Raw genomic sequence first — 27,943 nt, forward strand, 5'->3', positions numbered from 1 at the left:
AAGCATCTCACTCCGCGGCGAGCCACTCTTTAAAAGACCACTGCTACTGAAACTTCTCCTCCCGCAACTGGAAGCAGGAAAAAAACCCTCTACATCACCTTCCATCATGAGCGAGGTAGGACTATGTCATGTTTTAAAAACAGATATCCGTCCGGATGAAGTCGGGCTTTTACGCACGACCCGCGCGCTAATGCGTGGGCAGATATATCATGAATGAGAGATTTAACGGCTGCTGTCGACGGTTATATATTAATTGATGACTGATATTTACTGCTGCAGCGCGGATATAAGTCATGACAGTGTCAGATGTTGCACAGCTGCTCCGTCAAAGTGCACCGATCATGGCACAGCAGGGCGCAGCAGTGCGCTCTGGGGTTGCAGCCACTGAAGTGACAGTGTGGTGGATTTACGGTGGATAAGGACATTTCATTTTCTCTTCAGCGGTTCACACATAGTTCACAGTCATTAAATGAACCGTTCAATGCCGATTTGCAGCAATTACGGTGTAAAGAACATAGCGCTGCGAAACTGACTTAATTGAGAACAAGATAAAAAAAAGGGAACAGCATGTGACTTTTTTAGTTTTGGAGGCTGTAGAAAAATGATGAAAAATATAATTCTATATATCTCATATATATACACACATACATATATACATATCTACATATCTATATACATATCTATCTATCTATCTATCTATCTATATATATATATATATATATATATATATATCTTTTATTAAATATACAAATACTGGTGTAGTTGCTGGATGTGGTGACCAGGCAGTGGATGTAACACAGGTGATTTTACCAGCCACAGTACAGTGAAGATAGAACGCCACAGGTTTATCTCTTCATGCAGTGCAGGGCTCCACACCGCGGGGGTTCGAGCTTGCAGTGGAAACAACACTGCTGTGAGGTTTTTCCCACAGCTCACTTCCCTGATCCCCCATGGTCACAGATGTTCAACTCTATGCAATCGACAGTGGAGGGAGGATATTAATAGCGCTTTTAATGGAGAATGTTTATTCTGCACAAAGCCCTGGAGAATTCTCCTAATGTCACCACTAGTGTTTTAGTGTTTGCAATGACACTAATTTGCAACACACCATTTATAAAATGCAGGGATGAGCTTTGGTATAATTTTCTGAAAGCTGATGATCAGATTTTTTTTTTTTTTCTTTCGACAACAGACTCTATTGCCTTTTCTATGCTTGTCATATGATTGTAACTAGTCCTTTACAGTATTTGAAATATTTTGAGCCTTTTGTGGGGCATTAAATATAATCCATAAACGTCTCCGGTCTACACAGATAAAAGTGTAACTCAGTTGTAATTTATCCTATGTGGTTATTTTTAATTAAATGATTAATAAAACAATATATTTACAAAGAAACAAGCAACAATTTTAGTCATTTTTCAGAAAGTTATTTTGCTGAATTGTGATTGTTCAGATGTTGCTCCTGCTTTTTAATGCTTGCAAAGGGGGAAATTGAGCATGACTGACCCGCCTTGACATTTTGTCAAACAAGTAATTGGTTTGTTCTGCTGCACGTTAGCACAGCATGGCCGAGAGCACAGCCTGTAAATTTGTATTTCCTTGAGGATGTGTTAGGAAAAACTACCGTGGACTTAATGAAAATTCATGCAAAAATGGTCAGCTGCAAGTGTGCGCAGCAACCTCCTCACACCTAATACTTCATACTCACTTACAAAGAAAGAGCCAAACGCACCAGCAGCAATCTCAGGTTGAAGGGAATGTTATAGAATTCAGTCTGCACAGTTTGCAGTCCGTCATTTCCTTAAAATGGAAAGGTGGAAAACACGAATACACTTCCCAGCAAGCTGTTTATAACAACTCATTCACTGGTTGCCTCAATAAAATAAATGTTGGAGTCACACACAACAGGGGCTATTACAGCTTTTGAATAATTAAGTGTCCCAATCTGGCAACCCAAGTCTTTCGTTTTCTAATAACATGCAAAGTAAAGAGAAGCTGTTGTGTGTTTAAGGGGAACGTGGCTCTGGTATTAATGTGATGATGATGATGGTGGTGATGAAGTGTGGTGATATGTTTTATCAAGTACTGTGCAGCATGGAGTTGTTCTCAGTCAAAATCAGAAAAGCACTTAGTCTCTTTAAAGTTGACTTGAAGCCAGTAACTGAAGCTGGATGAGTCTCAGTGGGCAGCACTGCATCTTCTGCCATTGTTCTCTCCACCTCTCTTAATCTAAACAAACCTTAGATCTTAGAACCTTAGAACAGGCTGAACACTCACAGGTGAAGTTATACTTTATTACACAGAGTGGCGACTATGTGGATTGCCACCCTTTGTCTCTTCTCGCTCTTTCTCTTAAGGTCCAGTGTGGAAGAGTTAGTGCCAATTAGTGCCTCATGGTAAGACTGCAGACTGTAACAAATGAAGGACCTCTCACCCCTACCTTTGTCATGCATGTTATGGCACTTGTCCACTACACAGTTCCAGCACAGCTCGGCTCAACCCAATTAGTTTTTTTTTGCTTTTTTTTGCCCATTTGGGATATTACCTGGTACTTTTTTAGTGCCTGCTCTGGTGAGGTTCCAAACGTGCTGAGCCGATACTAAATGTGACGTCGACAGACTGCCGGCCCCTGATTGGCACAGTGTCATCACTGGAAGAGTCATGAGTGCGACATCTGACACAGTAATCAAACTGAACAATGCCGAACTGTATAAAATTTCTGGTCTGGTGTATGATGAATGAATGATTCAGTACACCGAAAACAACTGCTTTACAAGTTTGTGTGTATAAATCATGCAGCTGTGCAATGACTCCGCCCACGTCGAGGAGGTACTATAGTAATGGAAAACAATACCAAACCGAGTAGAGTCGAGCCATGCTAAGCCGTCATGCTGGAACTATATAGTGGAAAAGCCCCATAAAAGAACTACCGTGGCCTTCGATGTGTCTCAAAAAAACGTCAAACTGTGTTTGAGAATAGACTGCGGGCATTGAAGAAATATCGGTTGCAAGGGAGTGGCACTTTTCTGTCACCAAATCAGATGACTGTTGTGGGTCTAGCTCCACCCGTACAGTACTTTACCATTATTCTGTAAGCCCAAGGGAAGAGTACAGAAAAATTGACTGGTTGTGAATGGTTATTTTGGTGCAAGTCTAATGGATGGATGGAAAATACGTACTGCACTGTAACCAAAATGTTCCACTTGGTGCAAACATGCCTTTATATAAACATACTTATTGGTAGGTTTCAGTTTCTACCAATAAACACCGAATATCACACACTAGACCATTTAAGGAAGCAAAATCCTTTGTTGTTCCATAAAACATCTGACTCGGGACAAACAAGTCGACAAGAGAGCCTGAAACCTGTTAGGTGTCCTGTTTTGCAGCAAATGGTGGACTTTGACACTTAAACACTAGATTCAGAGGAAGAGCCTGAAACTACAGCTTGTCGTGTTTTTTTGTTCTGTGTTTGGATTCGAAAATGACATCCTGACTAAATATGAAGCTGTCTCAGTGAAATTCCATAAAGACCCTATAGCCCTCAAACTATTTGGGTTAGAACGCTTATTAAATGCATCACAAGTGAGTCTGGTGATACCTACATGTTATTTCAACCATGTGTAAAATACCAATGCTGTCAGAGGTTCTCAATATGTGATTTCTGACCCTTCAGCTGGTGGAAACATAAATCCCGTTTTATGTTTAGTTGCTCAACACTTGATTATGGTCTCCTGACAAAACTTAAAGAGCAGTACAGCAATATAAAATTAGGCTGCAGTGATTCAGTCATCTCCATGGCAACCACACACTAGCCTCTGGCTGGCTACTACTTCTACTGACAGGACAACGGGAGGTTCGTCAGGACATTCATCAAACCAAACAAGAGCTACAGGGAGAAAATGTGTTGTCCAATCACAATGTGCAACTAAACCTGAGGGTGTCCACAACAAAAGACTACAGTTGCATAATATAAGAGGAAATACTGTATGTCATTTTTGTCACTTAACATGTTTTAAATGTTGCACAGTGGAGTATAAATCGGGCCGAAAGATGCTTACAAAGACAACAGGATTTGATTTCCTGGTGAGCGTGGATGTTCTTGTAGATGGTCTGGTTGTTTCTGTAGGTAACTCTGCATTGAAAAGCCACTGTTAACAGTTACTACACATTCCATGGAACATTTCCAAGGGTGCTTGAACTCGTGTTGACTCACATTTATTTTCAGACTACAAAATTGCACATTGCTGCTTTATTCCTGCATTTACTGACTCATGACTAAGCCACCTTCAATCCCAAACAGCTCATGTCTCTAGTTTCTGGTTTTCGTGTTGCTCATCCCTTCCCTCCATGTTCTGCCCTGTGCTAATTAACATCAAAGCAGTGTTGTTACAAACTGTGTTACCTTCTTATACCAACATAGATGTGATAGCTGCGTGTGTGTGTGTGCAGGTATTTACATTTTTACAGGTGTATGTGCATCAGTGTGTGCACATGCAGTCTGCAAGATTTGTTTTTCAACCATTAATTTTTACGACCTGCAACGTTTTTTTTTAACACGTTGGCCCAGCTGGGAATCAGCAGAAATGGTAATTAGCGTAATTAGACATTAGCATAAACTTTGCCTTGATTGGCTGCCAGATCATTATTACCAGTACCCGCTTCTTTGGGGCTTTAATGATAAGAAAAGCCTTTGGTCATGTTGATGACTGCAGTGAGAGACCATATGCAGTACTCAGGCTGCTGTGATTTAACTCTGCCTCTCTTGGAATTTGGCTGAATAGGATACATACATTTTTATAGGAAAAGCAGTTTAATCCACTTTAAGCAGAGATTGGAACATTTCTTAGCCTGAAATAACCAGAGCACGAAAGTAATGATTGAGTCAACACATTAATAGTCAGCACAAATCAGGCAACTCTGCCCCTCCTCAGTTTTAAGAAGACTAAGATTTAAAATGCTTACACACTAGCACACAAACCTCGTGTAGTGAAGCTTGTTAGGTACGGGTTTTAGTGAGCTCAGCTTCCTGAAATTGATTAAAACAGAAAAGTGTTTCTCGTCAAGCAACGAATACATCACAACCATAACGCTAATGAAGTCACTGTCTTAATGTCTCCAGACAAAAGTAGATGCATTTTCCACATAAGATTGATGCATCACATTTGATGTATAAATTGGAGTAATAACATCTATTTGCATTTGTGATCGTTATCTAGTGAGATAGATGTGAGAAATGACTTTGGAACATGAAACCATTATCATCAGGTTTCAACGAGGCATGGAAGATGTCCGAGGGCAGAAATCTGCATTTGTGCTTTGTACAAATATGTCTCATTTCCGATCCCTCCGGACTAGTAAACCTAACAGAGAGTCATATGCTTCTTCAGTTTTCAAATATTAATCAGCTTTAGTGCATGTCCTGCTGGATAAGGAACATTTTCTGGCTGGTGTAGATCTGCAGATCTGCTGCGTTGTGGCCTCCAGTGTTGTCAGCCACACTCTTGTTTAGAAAGACTGACAACACTTGGAGAGATTGTCTTTCGTCCGATTGGTTCACTGCAGAGTTAAATTGGCGAGGCTCTGTAAATGGACTGAAGTGCAAAGTTAGAGAAATAAATACTCACTTCTAAGTGATTTATTACTGTTTGTCTTATTGCAGCTGCTGTTGTAATGGACTGTCTACACCAGCACTTGGAAGCATTTGGTTGGTATCTCTATGGACAGTTGAATAAAAACTACTGTGTAGCAATTTCACATCATGATCTGTAACTGATTTATCCAAATTAACGACAGAAGCGACAGAAGATAATAATATACAGTATGTCTTATATCTCTCATCACTTTCTGTATCTTCATTTCCATTTAAAAATTGAGTTATTTTTCTAAACACTCCATCAACTAACAAGATCTTTATCAACAACAAAGAAGATATGAATGGCAATTTACTCATCTGCAGCCGCATCATCAATCACTTGGACTGATGCTGAACACACACTGAAACTAATACACGCTGGGTGCTTCAGTGGCTGGGATGTAATGCGTGTGGCCCTTGTCTGATTATAATGGGGGTCATAAATTCACTGTTTGTGTACTTGGAGCTGATGGGTCTGTGTTTATCAGCTTCATAGATTGTATCTTGCAGCGGCAACGTGCAATGTAAAACTAATGAATACAGTAAATTGACAGCTTTGACAGCCTGTTGCTTTGGTCATGTGTGTTCACTGGAATGAAGGCGTTCTTATCTTCCTGCAGCTGAGAAATGAGTCATTCATTACATTAATATTATATTATGTTATTTTATCTGTTATTACTTAGGTTCTTATTTTTTTTTTTACCTCCAGTTTAGATCACCCATTAGTACTTTATTCTCCAGTGTTTTCCCTTGCAGCTGTTTTTGAGTCCCATGATAGCATTTTCCTCCTTTCCTTTTTCCTTTTCCTCACTTCCTTCTCATTTTTTTATTTTCCTGACTTCCCTGTTGTTGTTTTTTACATAATACCAGCCAACCGTCGAGTTGTTGAGTTGCATTGCCTTGTATGAAAAGTGCTATATAAATAAGGTTTGAGTGATTAGATTGATTAGAGGAAAAAAACATGTCAGTAAATTGAATTTCTTAAAGTCAAACTAACTTACCCAGATAATGCTGTTGGGAGTTAAATTACTATTGCATCTTTGCATTCAACTGGACCCAAACTGGTTCTGCACACACTACAGTTCCCACGCCTGAGTTTTGACCCAGAAATAATAGAGGAAGCAGGAACACATAAGAATATGACCAAACAAGGTGGGATTTTATGGACTAAGGCGGAGACCAAGGAGACAGAAAAGTATGCAACACGCTTTTTTTAAAAGTTGTTGTACATAATTTCCTACTTATTCATATTCAGATTATAGCATGACAGACTGGGATGTGAAAACAGTTTGACAAGCATAAAATGTGCTACTTTATGATAATGGGCACCATTTGTATGTGCAAAGGAAAAAAAAAGAAGCTTTGGTCGTCTTAGTTCTGTGAGCCACAGCCATGTCAATCACATACTAGCAATGTCAGCAACAGTGCACCATTGCAAATGTGCACAAGTCGAGCATGTGGCTGAATTAGCTGAGCGACATCAATGCTGCCCACTGCAAAATGACCTGCCCACACAATCACTGCAGCGTCATAGCCCACAGATCTGAGAAAAATCTCATCTGGGATACATGTTTCCCTCTTTTAGTAAATTTTACTGCAGACACATTTATTGTCAAACGTGGAATTGAAAAGAAAACCCAGGACATTAAAAGGAGTAAATACATTTTCCCACATTATATGGCTGTGAATTCCAAATGCTTATTCTGAGATATACGTAATTCATAAAGACAATTTTCTTGTCACTTCTGATGCACTGGCACCCAAAGTGAGACACTGAACAGCTGGTGTGATGAGAGCTGAACCAGGCTGGTAGCAACACTAGTGAGTGATGAAAGTGATTTTTTTTAGAACTGAAAATTTGAGTGTGCATTCATATTGCATTAGAACTCTGTTTTTGTTTCACTGTAAGGAATATTGAGTGCTTTGAAGGTTAAGCTTACTATATAAGTAAATAAAAGAGAGCATGAATTGGGGCATGGATGCGATGTAACAGTTTGTACCGTCAAATACCTGGTGGCAGGTGTAGGTGGATGTACAGTGAACTCACCCCATTTATTATATATATATATTATATACACATAATGAGAATCTCAATAGAATGTTCAACACGACTTCTGCAGACATTTGTGTTCACATATTCATCTTTCTGTCCAGACAATGTCTGGACTTCTCGGCATGTCTGAAAGCAGCTTTAGTTTCATTTTATCATATTATGAATATCATATTTCATTTCTATTGATGGATTACATTTAAATACTTAGTGTTTGCAATAATGGTACCTGGTTTGTCAATATTAAAGCCATCATCTCTCTGAATAAGTAACAGATAGAAGCAGTATAACATTATTTTATAAAAAGCAGAAGAGCCCTCATATCCAACAAGTTTTCTATTACCATCTTCTGTCAAAGCGACTCCACCATAAATCCCTCTCCAGCGAGCACAAGCTGGAAGCCAACACATGCCATCTGCAGATGTCACCATAAAATGTGCGGTAGCTTTTGAGGATTTTTTAATGAGACAGTGCCTCAGAACCACATTTAAACATTAGAGGAAGCATTTTCAGTCACAATTTGTAGTTTGATTACATTTTCCTGTCAAAAAAGAAAAGTTTTTTTTTTTTTTTTTTACACCTTAGCTGTTTCTACTTCTCTTCCATATGTTGAACTGAAACCTTGATCCTTTAGTCATGAAACAACGCACTACAGTTTTCCGGTCCCTGGTTGACTTGGTAAGACTTGGTCTTACGTTGCTTCGGTCTGTGGCTTAATGCTGCTTTTTTTTCAAATTCTTAATGGCCATCAAGGACGACAGGAAACTCTTGTGCTGTGCAAGCTGCCAAGTCTTAAAATAATCTTAGAACTGGGAGACGAGCACTGTCCCATTATTCACCAATTTTTTTCATCCAACACTCAATTTGTGATAACTGAGCTACACATTTCAAAATATTATGTGCTGTTTGAGAATCCACTGGGCATTTGGAAAAGAGCAACTCACTCAAATGTATCTGTTCTGATTCCTCATATGATCACATCAAATATCTGTCTCTACTCTGGTAAATTGTTTGGTATAATCTTGTGTGATGTTCTCTGCAAAGGCAAAAGAGCAAAAGACATATTTGTCATTCCTCATAATTAGGTTCTTAATTTGAGCACCTTACTCTTTCCACTTCATTTGCAAAGCTACTCTCTTGCTGCTCGGCCCACAAAAGGACACAGGAGCACTATGTGGGTCACCTGGTTACATAGCATGGGCATGTTGTGTCACGTGTGCCCCCTCCTTACAGCTGATGAGCCAAGGGTTCCACACCACAGAGTTGCCCTCCAAGAGGCTGACCTGCCTCTGAACAGGGCAGTTGCTCTGGGTCTTAGATCTCAAGCCCAAAATGGTCAATGATCCTATTCCTACAAAGAAACCAGTCGGAATGAGGGCTTTTCTGCATGGAGTTTGCATGTTCTCTCCATGTGTGCTAGGGTTTTCTCCGGGTTTCCTCCCATAGTCTAAAAATATACAGATGTCCAGGGTGTACACCCGCCTTTCACCCTGTGTCAGCTGGGATTGGCACCAGCGCCTGCCACAACCCTCATGTGGAGGATAAAGCAATAGAAGATGAGTGAGTGAGTGAGTGAGTGATCTTATATGCAATGAGATACTTTAAACTGCAGATCTGAGCAAAGAAACTGCAGAGAAATTACATCTGACAATAAATAGATTAAAATACTGTACCAATAGATGGGGATCCAATATTGTTTATTTTGATGCAGCATGCAGAGGCGAGAGACAGCTAAAAGTGCTGCTTAAAGTCACACTGTTCCTTTAAATCTAAATGTTTTCCTGCCGTTTTTATGGCAGATTGTTTTATTTATTGTAATTGAAGTAAACACTGGATTTTCACATGCACTACATGATTAAATTTGAGACAAACACTTGAATCTGTTGCTGTAAACCAGCAGGCTGATTGAACCAAACCCCATCTGAGCTCAGGAAACTCCCTCAACTGTTTACTGCCCTGCATTTAGTTGGTTGCTCCTTTCATCATTGCAGCCCGCTCTATGGTAATCCCAAAGCAACGAAACCAATCCTAAGCGATTGGCAACAACCACTCTAATGAAAGCAAAATGAAAAATGTAATCTCGCCAATTTCAAGGCTCATTAAGTAGAGTAACAGATGGGACTTTGAAAAAATAATTTGTGGAAGAACTGTAATATGTTTTTTTCCCCCTCACCTCTACTCATCTTTCTGCCTCCCTCATCTTTTATCTCAGTGGAAATTATTGTGAATCAAGGATTTTACCATATACAGGTGGTACAGAAAAAAAATAGGAAATATGTTTTTATTCCGATCATTAACTCCATTTCTTTGTTCCAGGATTGTTTTGTGATTTTTAGCCTTTTTTGGTCATGGATGCTTTAGAGCTTCTGGGCTTGATGTCAAGTGCTTTATGTGAGCCAAGTGTGTGACTGCTGCATTACCAAAACTCCTCCAATATAATGCTGGGATGGAAAAAAAATGCTAGTGGATTAAGAGAGCTCCTGGGGTCAGCTCCTTGGTAGAATGACAGTGTGCCCATTTTTTTGCAAAGAGATGTGAATTCACGAAAAAAATGAACCTGACCAGTGCATGACCACTGAGTGCACGTATGAAACACTGACATGAGTGGCATGAAGAGATGGCGTGACACCCGCTGCAGTTGTGCATGAGAAAGTGAGCAGTGGAGCAGCTACAGCTGCTGCTCTGCAAAAAACGGTGATAATATGAAAAGAGAAGTGTGAGAGGAAGAGGAGGGGATCGTGTGTCACCTCAGCAATCCTGGCTGCCACACAAGGAAATGGTAAGTGCAGCTGTGTCTCTGTGCCTTGTGGCTCGCCAGGCAGACTGTACCGAGATTCCAGCATCGCCAGTCAATGTCAAACAGCTGATGTTTATGACAAGGAAATCATCTGCCCTTCCTTTCCCCCCTAGTGACTCACACAAACTGTCCCCAAGGCTCAGCTGGGGAGAAAAAACATCTCTACACTTGTACAGTTGTAGACAGTAAAACACCTTCAGTGTCATTCCAACACTCAGCATGAGGATTAACTAGTGTTGTATTCAAGACCACCTAAACCGAGACCAAGACAAGACCAAGACTTTGAGGGGTCGAGACCGTTAGCATCGCTTTGCAGAATTTACACGTTGCGCTGTGTTTTCTTTTGGAGGTATTTATGCACGAAAAGTCTTTGTGGTTCAGGTAACCAAATTTTATTATAGATGAGTTGGCTGACATCTTCTCACGGCCTCTTCTCCTGTCACTCACATGCACTTTTGTGGGGGGCGTGTGAAAGGGGGCGGGAGGGGTGACACCCGTTAACGGTGACAAAAATTTCAAATGATAAACGTGTCATTTATTGGTTGTACCCGAAGCAATACGATTTACACAAAATCACAGTAATGATATTAACAAGTTAATCCAAAAATGCACATGCAATTTATTGATATCTTGAAATAAAAGTCCGCTTTGTCCGAGACCAAGACAAGACCGGGTAAAAATGCAGTCGATTCCAAGACGAGACTGAGACCTTCAAAAAGTGGTCTCGAGACCAAGACCGATCTGGAGTACTACAACACTAGGATTAACAGTGGTGACCTTTTAGAGTGGTTGTTTTTCCTCGAAGCCACACTTGGCGTATTTCCTGAACAGACTGTAGAATTAAAGCATTTCAGCTCAAATGGTTAATGGTTATATCAATAAGGTGATATTCCCATGTGCAGTTTAGATACATTTCAGCCGTAATTCCTGTATGTGTGGTTTGCAAATTGGTCAAACCTCTGGTCGCTGGGATAAGGAAGTATGTTTAATGGTACTTAGCGACCTGTGCTGCACTACAACAGTGCAAACTAACCCGCAACCTCGCCACTTTCTACTAGATATGTAGCAGCTGCTCATCCCACAATTGAATATCTAAAAAAAAATCAACAGTGGTGGTGAGTTATTGGCCCAGCACTGATTTGGTGGTGTTTCAGAATGCCCCGTGGCCTTTATGACAGTATGGTTTATGTAACTGCCAATGGAGCACATACAGATGAGTGGTCTGTACCATATACAGTAACTCACACACAAAACACTCAGCAAATAGCACACAGACACACAGTCACTCATGCTCCACTCCCGCTGCCTGCGTGTTGATGGTAAGCTGGCTGATTTGTGAACATCTGAAGAGGCAGGAGGAGAGTCGGGTTAGAAGATCAAGAGCCAAACAACGTTTTACTCTGCGGGTTCTCAGAGAGAGCGCCGTCCTCCATTTGCTGAGTGTCACCTCAAAAGGCAGCAGCATAACCACGTACATGCCATCATAACACACAAGCATGTTGACAGGAATTTGTCTTTGGCAACAGACAAATATAATGTCTCTAGTAGTTCCAGTTGTATTATTGTCTGGTCAAAGTTGTAAAGACACAGTAGTTGTAAGATGCCAGTAAGGACATAATACTTTTCCTCATAGCCAGTGTTACGTTTACACCACTGCATTTAAAACAAAATACACTATTCTTCTCATTGTATTGGATAGAAAATAACATTGTTCCATTGTTCGATATCAAGTATCGAAATGGCCGTTCATGGCCGAGTGGAAGGGACAGATCTAGGACCCCTGATCCCCGTGCCCAACCGCCATTGCTCCCGAGGCACAGATCAGTGCTGCCTCTTGTGCCTGGTTTATGTGTACTGGTGTGTAAAAACGAAATCCAGACATCAAATTCACTATCACTATTTGGTGTGTGAAAAAATAAAACAAATTCTAATTCCACCATCACGTTGTGCAATCAGTTTTAGTAATCTAATGAAAAGTGGAGGCCAAAAGTTGACCATTGTAGCTTTAAAAGTTGAAGATATTGGTTGCGGTTAAAGCCTGAGCTTGAAATAGATAGTCACACTCATTGTAGTGCAGGAATACACTGGTATACATATTTGTGTGGCTCCACCTGATGTTTTGGTATTAATGTAAATGAATCTTGAAATTAATGTACATTAATCTGACATTAATTGACATCATATGTGAGAAAAATAGAGGTTGGCTCTCAGCAGAATGAAGGGAGGTGGATGTTGCAAAGAATTCTCACTAAAAAAAGTCCCTGCATTCTTAGATCTTTGTCCAATCAGAGATAAAACATATTGATATTTCTCTGATGTGCGATATGCTTACAGTATATGCACATTGCATTCCTCTGTTATTCTGCTTTTATCACTCATTTGTTTGTGAGTGTGCTTGTGCCTGTATTCTCTTTTGTACTGTATATGCTTGTGTGTGTGCGTGCGTGTGTGTGTGTGTTTTCCGCTTGAAGTATCCTAATTGAAAGCCTGGAGGCACACACACGCACACGCACACGCACACACACACACACACACACACACACACTGACGCAGCAGTAGGCCTATGCTGCAGTAGCTCTGCCTGGCTGTGTGTGTATTTAACCTAAAGGCATGCAAACAAAAACACACATGAAAATGTTGTTTGTTGACCTTGTGTCTCTCTGTGTCTGTTAATGATTAATGAGGGGCACAATATGTATTCCTGTGCTACCCTATCTCCCTCGTGAGCGTCGAGTAATTACTGTTTATTTTCTGCTTGATTAGTTTCTCATCTACCGCTTCCTTGGAGCTTGTGAAATTGAGCGTGTGTGTATGTGCATGACATGTCCACAGGTGTACTGATTAGTTCACTAGCACTAGTGTGTGTGTGTGTGTGTGTGTGTTGTTTTTATGTGCAGGTTTATCTGCACAGTGAGGATAGACCCTTTCCCCCTCAATAATCTTACTCATCGAGGCGCTGTTATCAGAATTTACACATGGCTCGGCTCCAGAGCAGCTCGGCTGTAAATGGTTCCTCGTCTCTCTGCTGCCCTCAGGAGCATTACACTTTCTCATCACCTCTGCACTGAGCGGAACACTGGCCCCATAAACAAAATGACCTCAGGTCAGATCTTGAATTTTAGCCACTTTGTAACATAGTGAACCCCTGCAGAGGTTGTTGTGTCGAGTATAACATTGTGATTATTGTGGGTGAGCAGTGCTTAACATCCACTGTGTGCATTATGAAAAGTTTCATAATGTCAGCGGTCATGTGACTTAAGAAGTGACAAGAGACAGAACCAATCATGACAGTCAACAAAAGAATTAACTATAGTGATAACCAGTATATGTTCTGATGCTAAACTGACTAAACATTTAGTAATAGCACATTAATCTGAACTGAGATGCTCTTGGTTTAAAAACCCAAACAGAATAAAGTAACTGCAATACCGCTTTTCCACTACATGGTCCCAGAACGCCTCGTCTCGCCACGGCACGGCTCGACTCTACGCAGTGTAGTTAACACAGTTTTTCAGGATTTTAAAGTATTTTTAAGTGATTTACAGTATGACATTGTTAGGTATGATTCTTGTGTCGGACGTCTTGCTCACGACTCTTCCAGTGATGACACTCTGAACAATCAGTGGCCAATCTCAGCTCGCTTGGAACCTCGCCAGAGCAGGTACAAAAAGAAGCATGTTAGACTCAAGTCATACTGGGACCATGTAGTGGAAAAGAGGCATAAGTCTATAAAAAAAACAAACAAATGTAAAGTATGAATCAATAAAGTCATTTTTAAATCGCCTCTGTACACAAAGACAGTTAGTATGACCTGCAATTTAAAAAATGAGGTAAAGGAAGCTGCCGTGTGTGAATGTAGATTTTGCTATTCAACAAAACTCAAATGGATTGTGTGAATGCAAACATGAAGAACACTGGATTAAGACGAGCCTTAATGGACGAGTTCTTAAATGACTCAAAAACCAAACCACCTATTGTATGTAGCCTTTGCAGTTGCACTACAGTGTGAGTAATACAATATTAATCTTGTTGCTCAAGAGTTCAACATCAGTGATATACTGTTATCACCAGGGGCAAACATGAGCAACTCAACCAGATAAGCTTGAGAGCAAGGTTGTTTGCAGGGAGCATTGATGCAGTGTGGACTGTCTGCATGATCACTCCTCTCTTTCACCTGGTGCTACAATCATTTTGGGGAGTCACATTAGTCTGTTGTGAGGGAGCGGCTATTGTAGAACGACTGCAAGAACCAATTCCTTTCATGGCCATTACATGAGACTCGGCTCTTTTCTGTGAACGTGAATTATTAACAACAAAGAACAAAACAGTCCCTTACACTACAAAGCAGTTTGATAACTCATTTAAAAGAGAGGTCAGGTATAAGACTGGTATGCTCAGTCACTTCGAATAATGACCTTTTTCCAACTAAAATTCAGAAAAAGCATCAAAGAGCCTGAAAGAAATTTTCTTCCCAAAAGGTTTGGTTGTGTTGTGCTCCCAACATCCAAGGATGCTTCAAAACCCCTCACCACCCGCCCCTCACCCCGGCATCAAAGCAATGCACATACTGTTTGAAATTCATTGAAAGCAACAGATTAATAATGCAAAAAGAGAAGCTCGGAAAAGAGGACACATAACGCGATGCCTTCTAGACTCCTAAGCTATTAGAGCGCGGAAACCCTTCTGACATGACCAAATTGCAAACCTTTGAACAAGCGAGGAATTGCTGTGAAAAGGTTACGGTGAAAGTGGCAGAAGCTAAATCCCCCATGGAGGCAGCCCGATACGTGTTACTTAAATGAAACTGTTTCCGTTCACTAGTTTGTTTCTGTTCCTGTCACCCAGTGAGTTGAGAAGGAAACAAATTAAATACTTCATTGATGTAGAACGGAAAAAAATCAGATGTGGTACTTTATTTTCACAATAAAAAATGTTTTGCAAAGATGCTCGCCAAAAAAAGCCTCGATAAGAACGAGATTCTTTTATTTTATTTTAAAGCAAAATGGCATTTTAAGGTCTGGTCACCAACACCAGTCTCTGGAAACTTGTGATCTAATGTTTTTATTCCCAGTAAATTCAATGTGAATTTTTCCAGCGATGATGTATCTAAACCAATGCCAACAAACTCAATTCTCTTCAGTAGAAATATTTGAAATACAATGAAAGATATGTGTGTCACACCAATTAGTAGCAAGAATCTTTGTGACACTGTATCAGAAATGGTGGACGGCTGAGTGGAAGATGAGGGAGAGCCTGAGACAGGAAGTGAGCGAAGAAGTTGGACTACCTTAACTACACTTAACTATGAGAGATTTCTGCTCGAGCATTACTACTCATTTGAGTAGTTGCAGTGCGTTTGCTCTGCTATCCGTGCTAGGTACAAGTAAATGTAAACGATCCGATTACAAAGTTGTGATATATATTGATCCTTATATAATATTGATCCTTATTTTGCTCCACTCCTCTTCACATTCCCATCCACAGCACTTACCCAGGTGAAAACACATGCTGACAACCTGTCTGTTAGCAGGCAATAAACTGTGCAACCTGATGATAAGGAGAGTCAAACAGTATTTTTTTGTGCTGTAATTCTATACGAAAGACTGTTTTCATGAACGCACTCAACATTCGGATCAAACTGACACAACTTAGTGTTTGGGGACAGTGTGGGGTTTCAGGTGGAAATATTTGACACGGCACAGTCGTTTTAAAATCTCACATTCTATTTTCCACAGGGAAGCATTTTCCTGTAGCACCTTTGTAAAATGTGTCTGTGGACCATGTTTCTGTGCAGCAGTGGCAAAGTGTTGGGAGCTTTTGAACACTCTCTCTCTCTCTCTGCAGTGAATTCACTCCGTTCTTTGGCAGTGAAAATGAATGGGCCATCGAGGCAGCAAACACACTCAGGGACATCAGTTATAACAAATGCTGAAATAATTATGTTGGGCTGATACAGAGAAGCAGCAATGAGGATCATCTGGTGCTCCATCTTGTCGAGTCACTTCCATCTATAAACACTGGCAAATTATGTTTCAGCTCCATCATTAAAAAGTTTGCATTTAATACAACAATGTAGTTATTGACTGCATCTTAAGGGTGCCATTTTATTAGATTAACAAGCTTATAATCTTCTTGCTCAACACACCTCTTCGCCCACTCCTCCATTCATCATTGCTCCTTTTCTTTGCCATACTTCCTTTTGCTCCTCCATTATGTCCTGTGATAACTTTCTTCGCTGCTGCTCTGCTACATATATTAAACGTGAGACTATCATATGCTTCTCAGAATAGCTTTGCATAATCTGATCATTGTGACGAAATGTCACTCCTGTGCTCCTCTCTGCTGCAATATCCGCTTTACCCTTTTCACACCGCTAATGTTGTTAACACCTGGCTGAACCCTGCAGAGACCCCCCCAGTACAAATGGAGGGTTTTTATTTCAGCATGTGCTACGAGAAACCTTTAAATTTAGTCCCTAACCATGTATAACTTTAGATAAACCAGTTATCTTTACGTGATTTATGGCATGAGCTGAGCTGATACTAAAATGTGACGTCGACAGACTTCCGGCCACTGACTGGGCAGAGTATCATCACTGGAAGAGTCATGAGAGTGACATCCGACACAGGAATCAACCTGATAATGCTGAGCTGCATATCAGTTAAAAAGACTTAAACATCCTGAAAAATGTGTTAATCGCTAACATTTTGCAAGGAAATTTCAAAAATTTCATTTCATGTATTTAGCATCAGAACTTCCTTGTTCCTCACTAGTCTGTGTGTCGCATAAAAAAAGGACTTCGCAGCAGTCTTGTGCAACCGTGAAATGACAACCTCGCCTACATGGAGGAGGTACCTAAACTAGAACTGTATAGTGGAGACATATGTATGTAAAACCCATCTTCCAAAACGTATGTTCCCACATGACAAAACTGCAATCTTATGTTTCTCCCTGATAAGTTTTTGTTTTAGCACCATCACCAAAAGTGCAGTTAATTAAAATTCTCACCTGGAAGAGAGGCACTGGTGATGGGGTGCGACAAAGTGAGATCAGTTCAACATCAAATGCGGGAGATTTGTTGATGAGTTGAGACCACTGTGGTGGTGTTACGAGGGGTTTTTGGATTAGGGATGGCCATGCATGTTTGATTATTCACGCTAATTGTAAAAAGTCAATAAGATAATGCAATGAGTTGCTTTAATTATATTAAACAGATGCAAAACTGAAAAATGTTTCACCATTGATTGCACTGATGAAACAAGGTCTTTCTACTATCTAATTTGTGCTTCTACCACAAGGTGGTGATACCAAATTTATTCAAACAAATTATGGGCTATTATAGATTTGTTCGAATTTGATTCTTCTTTTCTTTTTCTTTTCTTTTTTAAAGTGACAGACCCTTTTCCAACCCTGTTAATGTTTATGATAATGCTGCTGGTTTTAGTTCTGACTTGCACACTTGGAGACCCCAAGTCTCTGCTTTAGTTTCTTCTAGGCCACAACTTAACTATCAGATGTGAACAAAAAACCTTTCACCATTGTTGTAAGCGAACTGCTGAGCGGAGAATTGATTCCCTGTTTACTTGAATGTGCGCATGCACAGTGTACGTCAATCATCAATCACGTCCAGTCGCACAGATGCTGACACTGCGTACAGGACCGAGCACATTTATTTGAGAACGACGTTTTCAAATTATAAAATAGTACGGCTGCAGCCTCAGTCACTGTGCAACAACCAAGAAATGGTTACCATTACTGCCATGTCCTCATTTCATTCAAAGGCACTGCAATCGGATAAAACACTATGACATAAAAAGCAAATAATAATGTAAATTTGGTTCAGGTTTACAAATGGTGGGCATCTATGAGGTACATATTTGTACCAAGCTTTTACTATTTTTAAGTGTTCATTGACAAAATCAAATGTCAAATGAAATTACTTTTGTCATTTCTCTGAAAATGAAGGCAAGTGTAACAGAGACTATGGGCTTGGCAAATAAATGGCTGAAGAATAATGAAAGCTGACATTTAGATAAATGCTAAGGCATGGCTATGCGACAGTATAATGATCATGTTATATCAGCCAAGTGTGGCGTCAAATCATTTTCTGAGCAGGAGAACGTTGACGGCGTGGTGATCCTTCAGCCTGCGTAGAGAGGTTAAGAACTAATGTGCGGTCCTTGTTCCCTCATTTACATGCATCAGTCATCTCATTTTTTTTACACCTCTCCATCTTGTGATGTGGAGTGAGAATGTAGCCATATGGCCAAAAGATCTAACACTGCATAATGAGTGTGAAGTTTCACAACTGGGAAGTCTGAGATGCATGATTTTTTTCCATTCTATAATGGCTATGTTTGGACTGAACTCATCATACAAGCAGAACATACACATTTAAGGAAGGGTACAGAATTTTATTATATATTCATTAAGAAATATTGATGGCTCTTTGAGCGTTGAGCATTATCCTATTGTGAAAAGCCTCATAGATAATATTTGCACTATGTTCTCGTTTGACTTTCTCTTGACTCAACAAAACAGGCACAAACACAGACAGTTAGAACAAGGTCATTACATCTGTTCCGACATACATGCACGTACGTATGTACAGTATTCGCTGATCTCATTTCGCAAAGCCATTTCATAATCAACAGCAACACCTCAGGTATTTTGTCACCCTGGGTCATACTGTATATTGCCTCTGACCCTCTCAACTGTCACCGAGTCATTTGCCTGCAGAGTCTACTCAGTCCAAGCAAAGCTCACAGATCTTTCATTATACTGCCTTTGCATATTTACACTGAACAAAACACGTACGTCAAGCTCTAGAATCAGAGGCGTAATATACAAGATACCTGGAATCATCCATGGACCTATTGCCAGCATGCTATTCTGTTTGTATTGTACCTTTAATACAGAACAGGATGTAAAATGGTCCTTAGATTAAGTGGCAGTCCACATATACTGGAAACCCACAAACACAGGGTTTAGCAGCAAAGAGCACAGACTAGTAGCACATATTAAACTCATTTGGAAATTACGGCGTGAACTATGATTGAACGGTATCTAATATCTGGTGGATTTTATTAACATCCTGTGAAAAATGTCTCACTCTTTTTTGTACTCTTTTGCATTGCAGAGACAAGGATCTGGAGCAGCTGCTGGCAGCAACAAGACAACCGAAGGACAAGGTAAAAACACAAAATCACATGATTTTCCATGAGCATCAATAAATGTGTTGCTGATGTAACACTGTTGCCTGATACAAATGACTGACGCAAACAAAGAACGAGAAGAAAGGGAGGGTAGGTGTACAGTATGTGCGCTCATGTATCTAAAATGAGCTTTAAAAAGACATATGACTGACAGTAACAGGGTCTGAAGAACAGCTGTAGTACACACACATACAAACACACACTGACCTAAGGTTGTTTCTGTTAGATTCTGTCACAGTCTGACAGGAGTTCAGACACTTGAAACATTTCACAACAAGCATTTGAATTAGTTGATCTTTTTAAGCTCGCACTGTGATTGTAATTGAGCGTAATAAAAATGGGTGTGTCATACAGATATGTAATGCTGTATTCTCATAAACTAATGCAGGAGACAAAAGTAAGATGACCATTAGCTTCTTTAAATCTGTAAATACAGCTCTCTGACGATTGCCTGCTCAAAGAGAGATAGAATGCCTGTATCAGTTCAGTCCTGAGGGAAATAAAAATCAGCCCTATTCACCAAGTGCATTACAAATCATGTTTATTGTTGAGCTTCCTGTCATTAAACCCATCACATTGAAGCACATAAAAACTTCAACGAGAAAACTAATATCTTCCCTGCACCTCTTCTAAATGAGTGATTTGGTGCATGGACCTGACTCAACATCAGACCGCTGATTGATGGAAACAAGAGGAAAGAGTCATTTTGATTTTATCAAATAATGTATTATGTAAAAAAAAAAATGTAATTACAATTTACTGGGTATTTCAGTTAAAACATTTTTTTTTACAATGCATCTAAAGGTCACTTGTGATCGAGGAGTCAAAAATGTAGTAATTCCTTGCACACTACACTTTATAGAACTACTAGGAATGAGATGAAACCACTTTTTTGTATCCGATACTGATATCACACAAGTATTTACAGACACTGACATTAGTCTGATACAGACATTTTGAACCACTGATGAACAATGAAGCTGTTAACGACACATTTGTGCTGAGTTATTTCATAACAAATATTGTTCTCCCAAAAAGAAGAAACAAACAGCCCAACCATGAGTCAGCTAAAATGCTTTTGCTGATTTTTATTTACATGTTTACAGTCCGTGCCTAGTGACGCATGCAAGGATGTTTGGATTGTATCGGATTTTCCATTTTTAACTGTCCAGGCTGATACCAACTCCCATACCTACTAAATATGTGGTGTAATGTGTCAAAAATGACCTATTGCAGATGCTGTATTATCAGCATCACCATATCTTACACGTCACAGAATAATTGCAGTTGATGTTAATTTCCAAGCTGCCCATTTTTTAACAATTAAATATGCAGAACACCAGAGCAAAGCAAAACACTTAGCTTATCCAGCTGTGACTTTTTGTTGGATGGGTTCTTAATCATGTCTTGAGTTTATCATAAGACAGTTAATCACAGTAACATACAAATAAAATGCTTGTTTTACAGTAAATACAAGTCTCAAACTATATGAAAGCTGGTGTAAAGTAGCCGTGCAAAGATCCGGGTCCTCTTGCTGCAAAGCAACAGCGCTAAACACTACTTCTAATGGAAATATTCCAATTGAATTATTTATTATGCAATTAAATTAAAAAGTAATTGATTTCAAAGAACAGCACACAAGTTTGTATATTTAATAGTTTGTTGTTACTTATGTCACCATTCAGCAACATTATTCACCAACAGCAATTCATTGGCTCCAGTTCATATGAAGCATGGGGATGAGATGAAGTACTGGGTTTCAAAAGACTAATTTTTCACTGCAGGATTCAAGTCCTCCTTTCAATTTACTTAGTAGAAAGAAAAGTGAAGGGGATTACAGAGGCATCAGTAAGCAGACAAACAAACACAAACACACACACAGAGAAAGACAGCATTCCTTTGTTGTCTGACCTTGACAATTAATTTGATACCTAGAAAAACTGCTTTTCAAGCATGTCTAAAGTGTGTCTCTCAGTACAGAGAGACATAGGAAGTGACCGAGTAAAAAGAGAGAGAGAGAGAGAAAAAAGAGAGAGAGAGAAAAAGAGAGAGGGAGAGAGAGAGAGAGAGTTGTTATTGACTCTCTCCGACTCTCCATACCCCCAGCACGCAGAGGAGCACAGCCTTCGGAAACAAGCTCAAGGACAGCCTCAGAGAGATTTATACATATTCATTGGAGCTTAATGACATGTAAACATGTTAGTCTGGCTAAAATTGAGCTAGTTTTAGTCAGACTAACATACCTGGATAATGTGATTCATAGTCCGATTACTCCTGCATGTATATGCTTAGTCAGACTGAAGCCGGACTTGGCGTTCTGTGCATGCACCAAATTTTCCTCCCTGGTCTTTGACCCAGAATTAATGAGACAACGTATAAACTGTAGTACTGTTGCCAGAAGTCACATATAGTGGCAGTGTCTTTCTTCGAGTCAGACGTACACAGTCAATAAATCGATTTTCTACTCTGCATGCATACTCGGACTCTGCACGTTGTCCGATTGCCCGTCTTAGTGGGACAGCGGCCTTAGCTTGATCAAACTGTGCTTGTAAATGTCCGGACATGTTTGACTGATTAAGTCTGCAGGGAAGAGTTTATTGTAAAGATAACAGCACAAGAGGGAATGTTCATCACATGGGTGCAACTGAATCCTTGAAATGCAGAGAAGACATCAATAGAACGCAGCTACTGCTGTTGTTCATGTTCATTCATGAAATGTTTTCTTGGTGAATAAAAGAAATTATGAAAATTGGTGCATTCCCATTTCATTATCTGTGGTTTTAATGTGCTGTTACTGCAGCTCAAAAGTGTCCATATTTTCTTTAGGATGTCTCTACAATATAAGCATACATTTCCAGATGTTGTGTATTTGCTGTATGTGCTGTTCAACAACAAAAATTCATCATCAGCTTATTCATAAAGGACATCAAAGCTGAATAATGCTGTTTCTTTTTTCAAATGTTGATGTTTCAGACAGAACGCCGTTACGCCTTCAGCACCTCCCCCCTCGTTTCAAACAGGCACAGGGGTAATTTCAAATTGGCTCACCTCAGAGATGAAAGTCATACTTTTATAATCGGTTGTGACAGGTTCTCAAAGTGAACATGACCCATTTTCTGCACACCTTTATAATTAGCTTTAGTGTAGTCAATTATAGTCAGAATGAACGTCAAACTTTGTTAGTAAACGCACATCATCTCTCTGCTTCAGGAACAGTCAGTGCTGAAACCACACTTTACCTCTGTGTGTCTTTGAACATCCCAAATGTGCAACCACATCCAAAGAGGTTACACAGGCGGTTTCCCCCAAAGCAAAGTCAATTCTGACACACCGAGAAAAAAAAAAGCACAATATTAATCAATATGAAACCTGCCCTTCCTGTATTTGAATATTGATCGCTGTAGCCCCTCTCTGTAATGCTTTGCTCAACCTCTGGTGTTAAGGCCTTAGGGATTACTGATATTTTTCTGACTTTCACAACAACTTTCAGCTGAAGACACAAACTGACAGGCAGAAACACACGCACACATTTCTATTGTGCTTACGTTTAAAACACACACTCAAATCACATACTAATATCTGTGCAGATCTGTCAATGGTCTACTACACTATACTTGATATTTCATAGTAGGTGTACTGACTGCTTGACCAATTTGTTTCAAATTGTGGCTAAGGTATGTTTATGGAATTACAGCTAAAACAATTAAAGGAAAAAAAGGTCCAGTGTAAACCTTTTGTAGTGCAATGGTCAATGCTAAAATACTACAATTTATCCTTCATCATTAATTGTGGATATTTGTTTGAAGACAGTAGGCACTAATGCCATGTGATGTAAATCCCACAATTTTCTTGTTTATTGTTAATGTAATTATTTCCTTTTATTTTCATTATAAGATATAGAAGATCTTCAGAAGTAAATTTAGACGTAATTTTTGGTATTTAAAGCCATTCTTGTGCTTGATTTACTTTTAAACGTAGCACTTGTCTGTAGGAGCAACAAATACACAGTATATACTACCAATGCCACTTTTTAAAATCTAAAATTTAGATGTTCAGTCTTCTCTGTCTGTGTTGTCTCAAGGCCGAAAAGTGATGGGACTTGTCCTCTGCTACATCAAATCTCCCTGCTAGCTCAACAGATTATAAGCAGCTTTTACTGGGATTCAGAGCTGTATTAAGGACATTTTGAAAGACAGTCAAACAAAGACGTTCTTATCATGTCATGTAGGAACCCATCTTCCATATAAAAACAGCAAAGTAAACCTAATGAGCTTCAGATATAACCTTCAATTCCATTGAGTACCACACACTAACAGTCGGTTGCAACTTGAAAGTCCCAAAATTATAGCAAATTATGACCGTGCTTTTAGCTGGATGAAAACAAGATGCATGCCAAAGTAATCCATAATTTTATTGCCTGGGGATTTTATTTTAAAAACTTAGAAGTGAATTTGTGCTTCAGTAGCAGAAGAAGAAATCTGCAGTCTAAAAACCGACATTTTTAAATAGAGGGCATGCATGGTTGTGAATGGATACACCTTTTTCATTAGCACTGATGAAACTCAATATCCTGCTGCGTATCTAGATTTAAGCAATGTACATTATTATTATAATTTTTATTAGTATTCTAGATTTAAGCAATGTACATTATTATTATAATTTTTATTAGTATTCCGATCCGATTTTTTTTTCTTCAATAACTTTGCCTCTAAGAACAGCCTTGGATGCGTCCCAAAGAATTGGTGAAGACACCTCGCTGTTATCATTTTTCAGTTATCAAATTTCTTTTCTTTTCACAATCCAGGGACAAATCTGAATAAATTGGGCTGTGGTCTGACAAGTCCATGCTCCTTCCATTATGCACCCTACCTAAATCCCCCTGGGCTGGTGCCAATCCCAGCTGACATAAGGCTGAAGGCAGAGTACACCCTGAACAGATCACCAGTCCATCACAAGGCCACATAGAGACAAACAATCATCTCCAACTGGAGCTCTGGAAATTCCTGTATCAATAAATGCAGTATACAAAACATGGCTCAACACAACATAATACATGAAGGACCTCTGTGCTCCTGCTACCCACTCACCCTTATTCTTCTTCCTTGCCACTATGTTAGATTCTCCACAGTGAGAACTGCTGTTTGAACTCAACGTGTAAATATGTTTGTAGTAAGATAAAGAAACTAAATAAGCCTGATCAGTTTCTTTTCAGTTCATTATAGTCAATGTAAACCAGTAATGGCTTAGCATGGACTGATAATGAAACATTATATAAACAGCACTTTCTATCATCAGAGCTTGTGAAAAAAAGACCAGAGAAAAAACAGGAATCCTGACTGTTATTCTTGGTGGCATAAGCTGTCACAGGCAGATGTTGGCCACGGTGCAACATGCGTGGGTAAATGTTAGCCTGTCATGGCCTCTCAAGATATCCTCAATATCCCTGATCTATTGTAACCCACATATTTCTCCTCCCCTCACTTGTGTGGTTCTAAAGACTTAATACCTGATGACATTTTTAATCAATACAAGAAGTAAAATCACTAACACCATGACTGATGGCTCTGTTTTCCCTCATCATTTACATCATTTGCTAATATTTTCCTTTATATAACTGGTTTGGTGGCCACGTGTGTTTACTGCATATTTTTCTACAAACCTTTAGGTATAAATTAAACATTTCTTGCAGTATTTTATTGAGTTTAACTGCAGATAAACTGTGAATAACAGTGAAGCTTTCAATATCAGCCTTCATATTTTATATAATCCCGTGTATTTATCCTGTAACAATATTACATGATTTGCATAAATGGGTATATTCTCTTCTAACCTTAACAAGTATAGTTCTTCCCCTGTGGCTGTACCTTGCCACTATTTAGACCTTTATTGACCACGAGATACGAACTCTCCTCTTTCCTTTGTGCATTTTGAAATGTGCTTGTATCACAGTTTTTACTGGGATTACAGTCGTGCCCTTATGGCCAGTGTTTGTCAGGCTCCAGGGAGGATTAAGTGCTGGAGATCAATTTATGCTTTGACATTTGACCTGGAAAACAACTGCTTGATCTTCCCCAGAGGAGCTCTGCTCCACTTTTATACTCAGGGCTGGGCTTTATGAGAAACACCACTGGACACTTTACTGCCCAACAACTCACTGTTCTGCTGTTTCTCAAAAGCTGGTTCTTTAGTGAGCCAGCACTGATGTCAAGTAAAATTCATTTTCTGAGCATAAAGGTAATTGAGTTCTTGTAAGGTTGTGAAATCAGAGTAAGTCTCATTAAAAGGTGAAGATGATATGGTATAAAATAGTAGCAGTGCACAGTCACAAATTCAAGAGTACACTCAGGATGATAACACAAGTACACATGCCAAATATTTTACAATAAGCTTTAAAGGATAACAGTTACTATAAATTGAACTGCACCACATGTGTTTCTATTACTATTGCTGCCAAGCTGTAGCTTAAAAAAGGTTTTTACTCACACCTATTGTATATATTCTTTTAAATACCAGCATCTTAATTTCAAAGGATTTTACCAGTTAAAATGGTAACTGTTAAACTGTAACTTTAGTGATTTTGAAGATACAGTCTGCAGCAGACATTCCCAGTTGGTTAGTGAACAAGAAGATTGAATTCAAGAGAAATACACCATCCCCCCTCATGTTAGGTGTGTGCAATATGTTAGTATGAGTTAAATATGTGATTTAGCAAAAGTCTGCATGCATTCATTGCATTATGCAGTGCAAGGCTAAGAAGTCCTAAAACATCCACTGCATTTTGGAAAAAAATGGATCTAACTCAAAAGGCAACCATCTGCAAAATAAGAGAATCAGAGACTGGTTGGTGTTAAAAATGTTTAACTTTGTTGCATCACCTGCAATCACCCGTTGACTGTATATGAAAGTGTATGAAAGGTGAGTGCAAGTGGAAGGATGCAAGTAGCAGTTATCCACCAGAAGGCAACTTTGCTGGTTGCTATTCATTCATTGTCTATCGCTTTATCCTTCACGTGACGATTGTGGGTCTCTTGAGCCAATCACAGCTGACACAGGGCAAAAGGCGGGGTACATCCTGGATACAGAGATGAACACTCACACCAACAGGCAATTTAGAGCGTTTAATTAACCTCTGCATGTTTTGGACTGTCGGAGGAAACCGGAAAAACCATGTACACACGGGGATGTGGCCCTGCTGGTTGCTAAAAGAACTAATTTGAGTAGGTGTCCATGGGAAAATGATTAAACCCTTCTGATTTAATTTATTTATTTTACATTTTCCTGAGGAGTTTAAGGTCTCAATCCCAGGTTTCATGTGTACTTCTATAGCACATGATGCCACTTTTGTAATTTATTTTCCCATTTAGAGAAAAATACAAAATAAAGTACAGCATGGTGTCATGGCACTGGTCAAACTGCAAATCCGAGGCTTCACAAACGTTGGGAGAACTATTTTTATTTCCAGACTATAGCTTCACCTGACTTTGAAGAGCATGTCCCTCGTCTCATGTTATACTGCTGTATCCCTCATGCATGTTTTCCTTTTTCTTCCAGATGATTCCAAGATGAACGTCCCTGAGGACTTTGACATCGACATGGAAAACCCGGAGACTGAAAAGGCTGCGGTTGCCATTCAGTCTCAGTTCAGGAAGTACCAGAAGAAGAAGCGCGTTGAGAAGTCCTAGTGAGCACCACGTCGCTCTGCCACTGTGTGGAGAGATGGCAGGTGGAAGTGACATCACAGTGACGATGGTGTGATATTTGCATGTACACAAATTCATACCTGTTGGAACTCTAGGGGGGTGGGGGGGTAGAGAATGCAATAGCCTGTTAATCAAATTACCTGTCTGTGAACTTTTCAGTTTCCTGTTATTACTATTATTTATTATTAGACAGCTGTATGGAAAAAGTAACAAAGTTATCATGATCTGGTTTCTATCCTAACATGTGCTCCATGTATCATGAACTGTAGGTGGTGTTTGTGTTAGAATGTTTTTGTATTTATCCCAGTCCCCATAGTCTGTACCATCATTTATTGTACTGCTCCATAGCAGGTTTCCTAAAATTGCCTGTAAGTGTGTGACCTCATGGAGAAAAGCTAATGCTAGATTGAAGGATTTTTTTTTTTGCTTTCCATCTTGAACAAAATATTTCACCCCGAGGGATTTTTTTTTCTTACCTGCATGGTACTATCAAGCTGTGAATAAATATAATGAACATTGAATAAATAAAGAAGTGTGGGAACCCTA

General features: G+C 39.5%; 1 protein-coding gene across 1 annotated transcript; it reads left to right on the forward strand.

Moving 5' to 3' along the window:
- pcp4b (Purkinje cell protein 4b) lies at nt 1-27,943 on the forward strand. The gene is made up of 3 exons (XM_044032248.1): nt 1-115; nt 19,622-19,673; nt 27,249-27,943. The coding sequence occupies exons 1-3, from the start codon at nt 107-109 to the stop codon at nt 27,377-27,379; spliced, it is 192 nt and encodes a 63-aa protein (XP_043888183.1). The 5' UTR covers nt 1-106; the 3' UTR covers nt 27,380-27,943.

Source organism: Solea senegalensis, linkage group LG8, assembly GCF_019176455.1.
Source record: "Solea senegalensis isolate Sse05_10M linkage group LG8, IFAPA_SoseM_1, whole genome shotgun sequence".
NCBI classification, from domain to species: domain Eukaryota; kingdom Metazoa; phylum Chordata; class Actinopteri; order Pleuronectiformes; family Soleidae; genus Solea; species Solea senegalensis.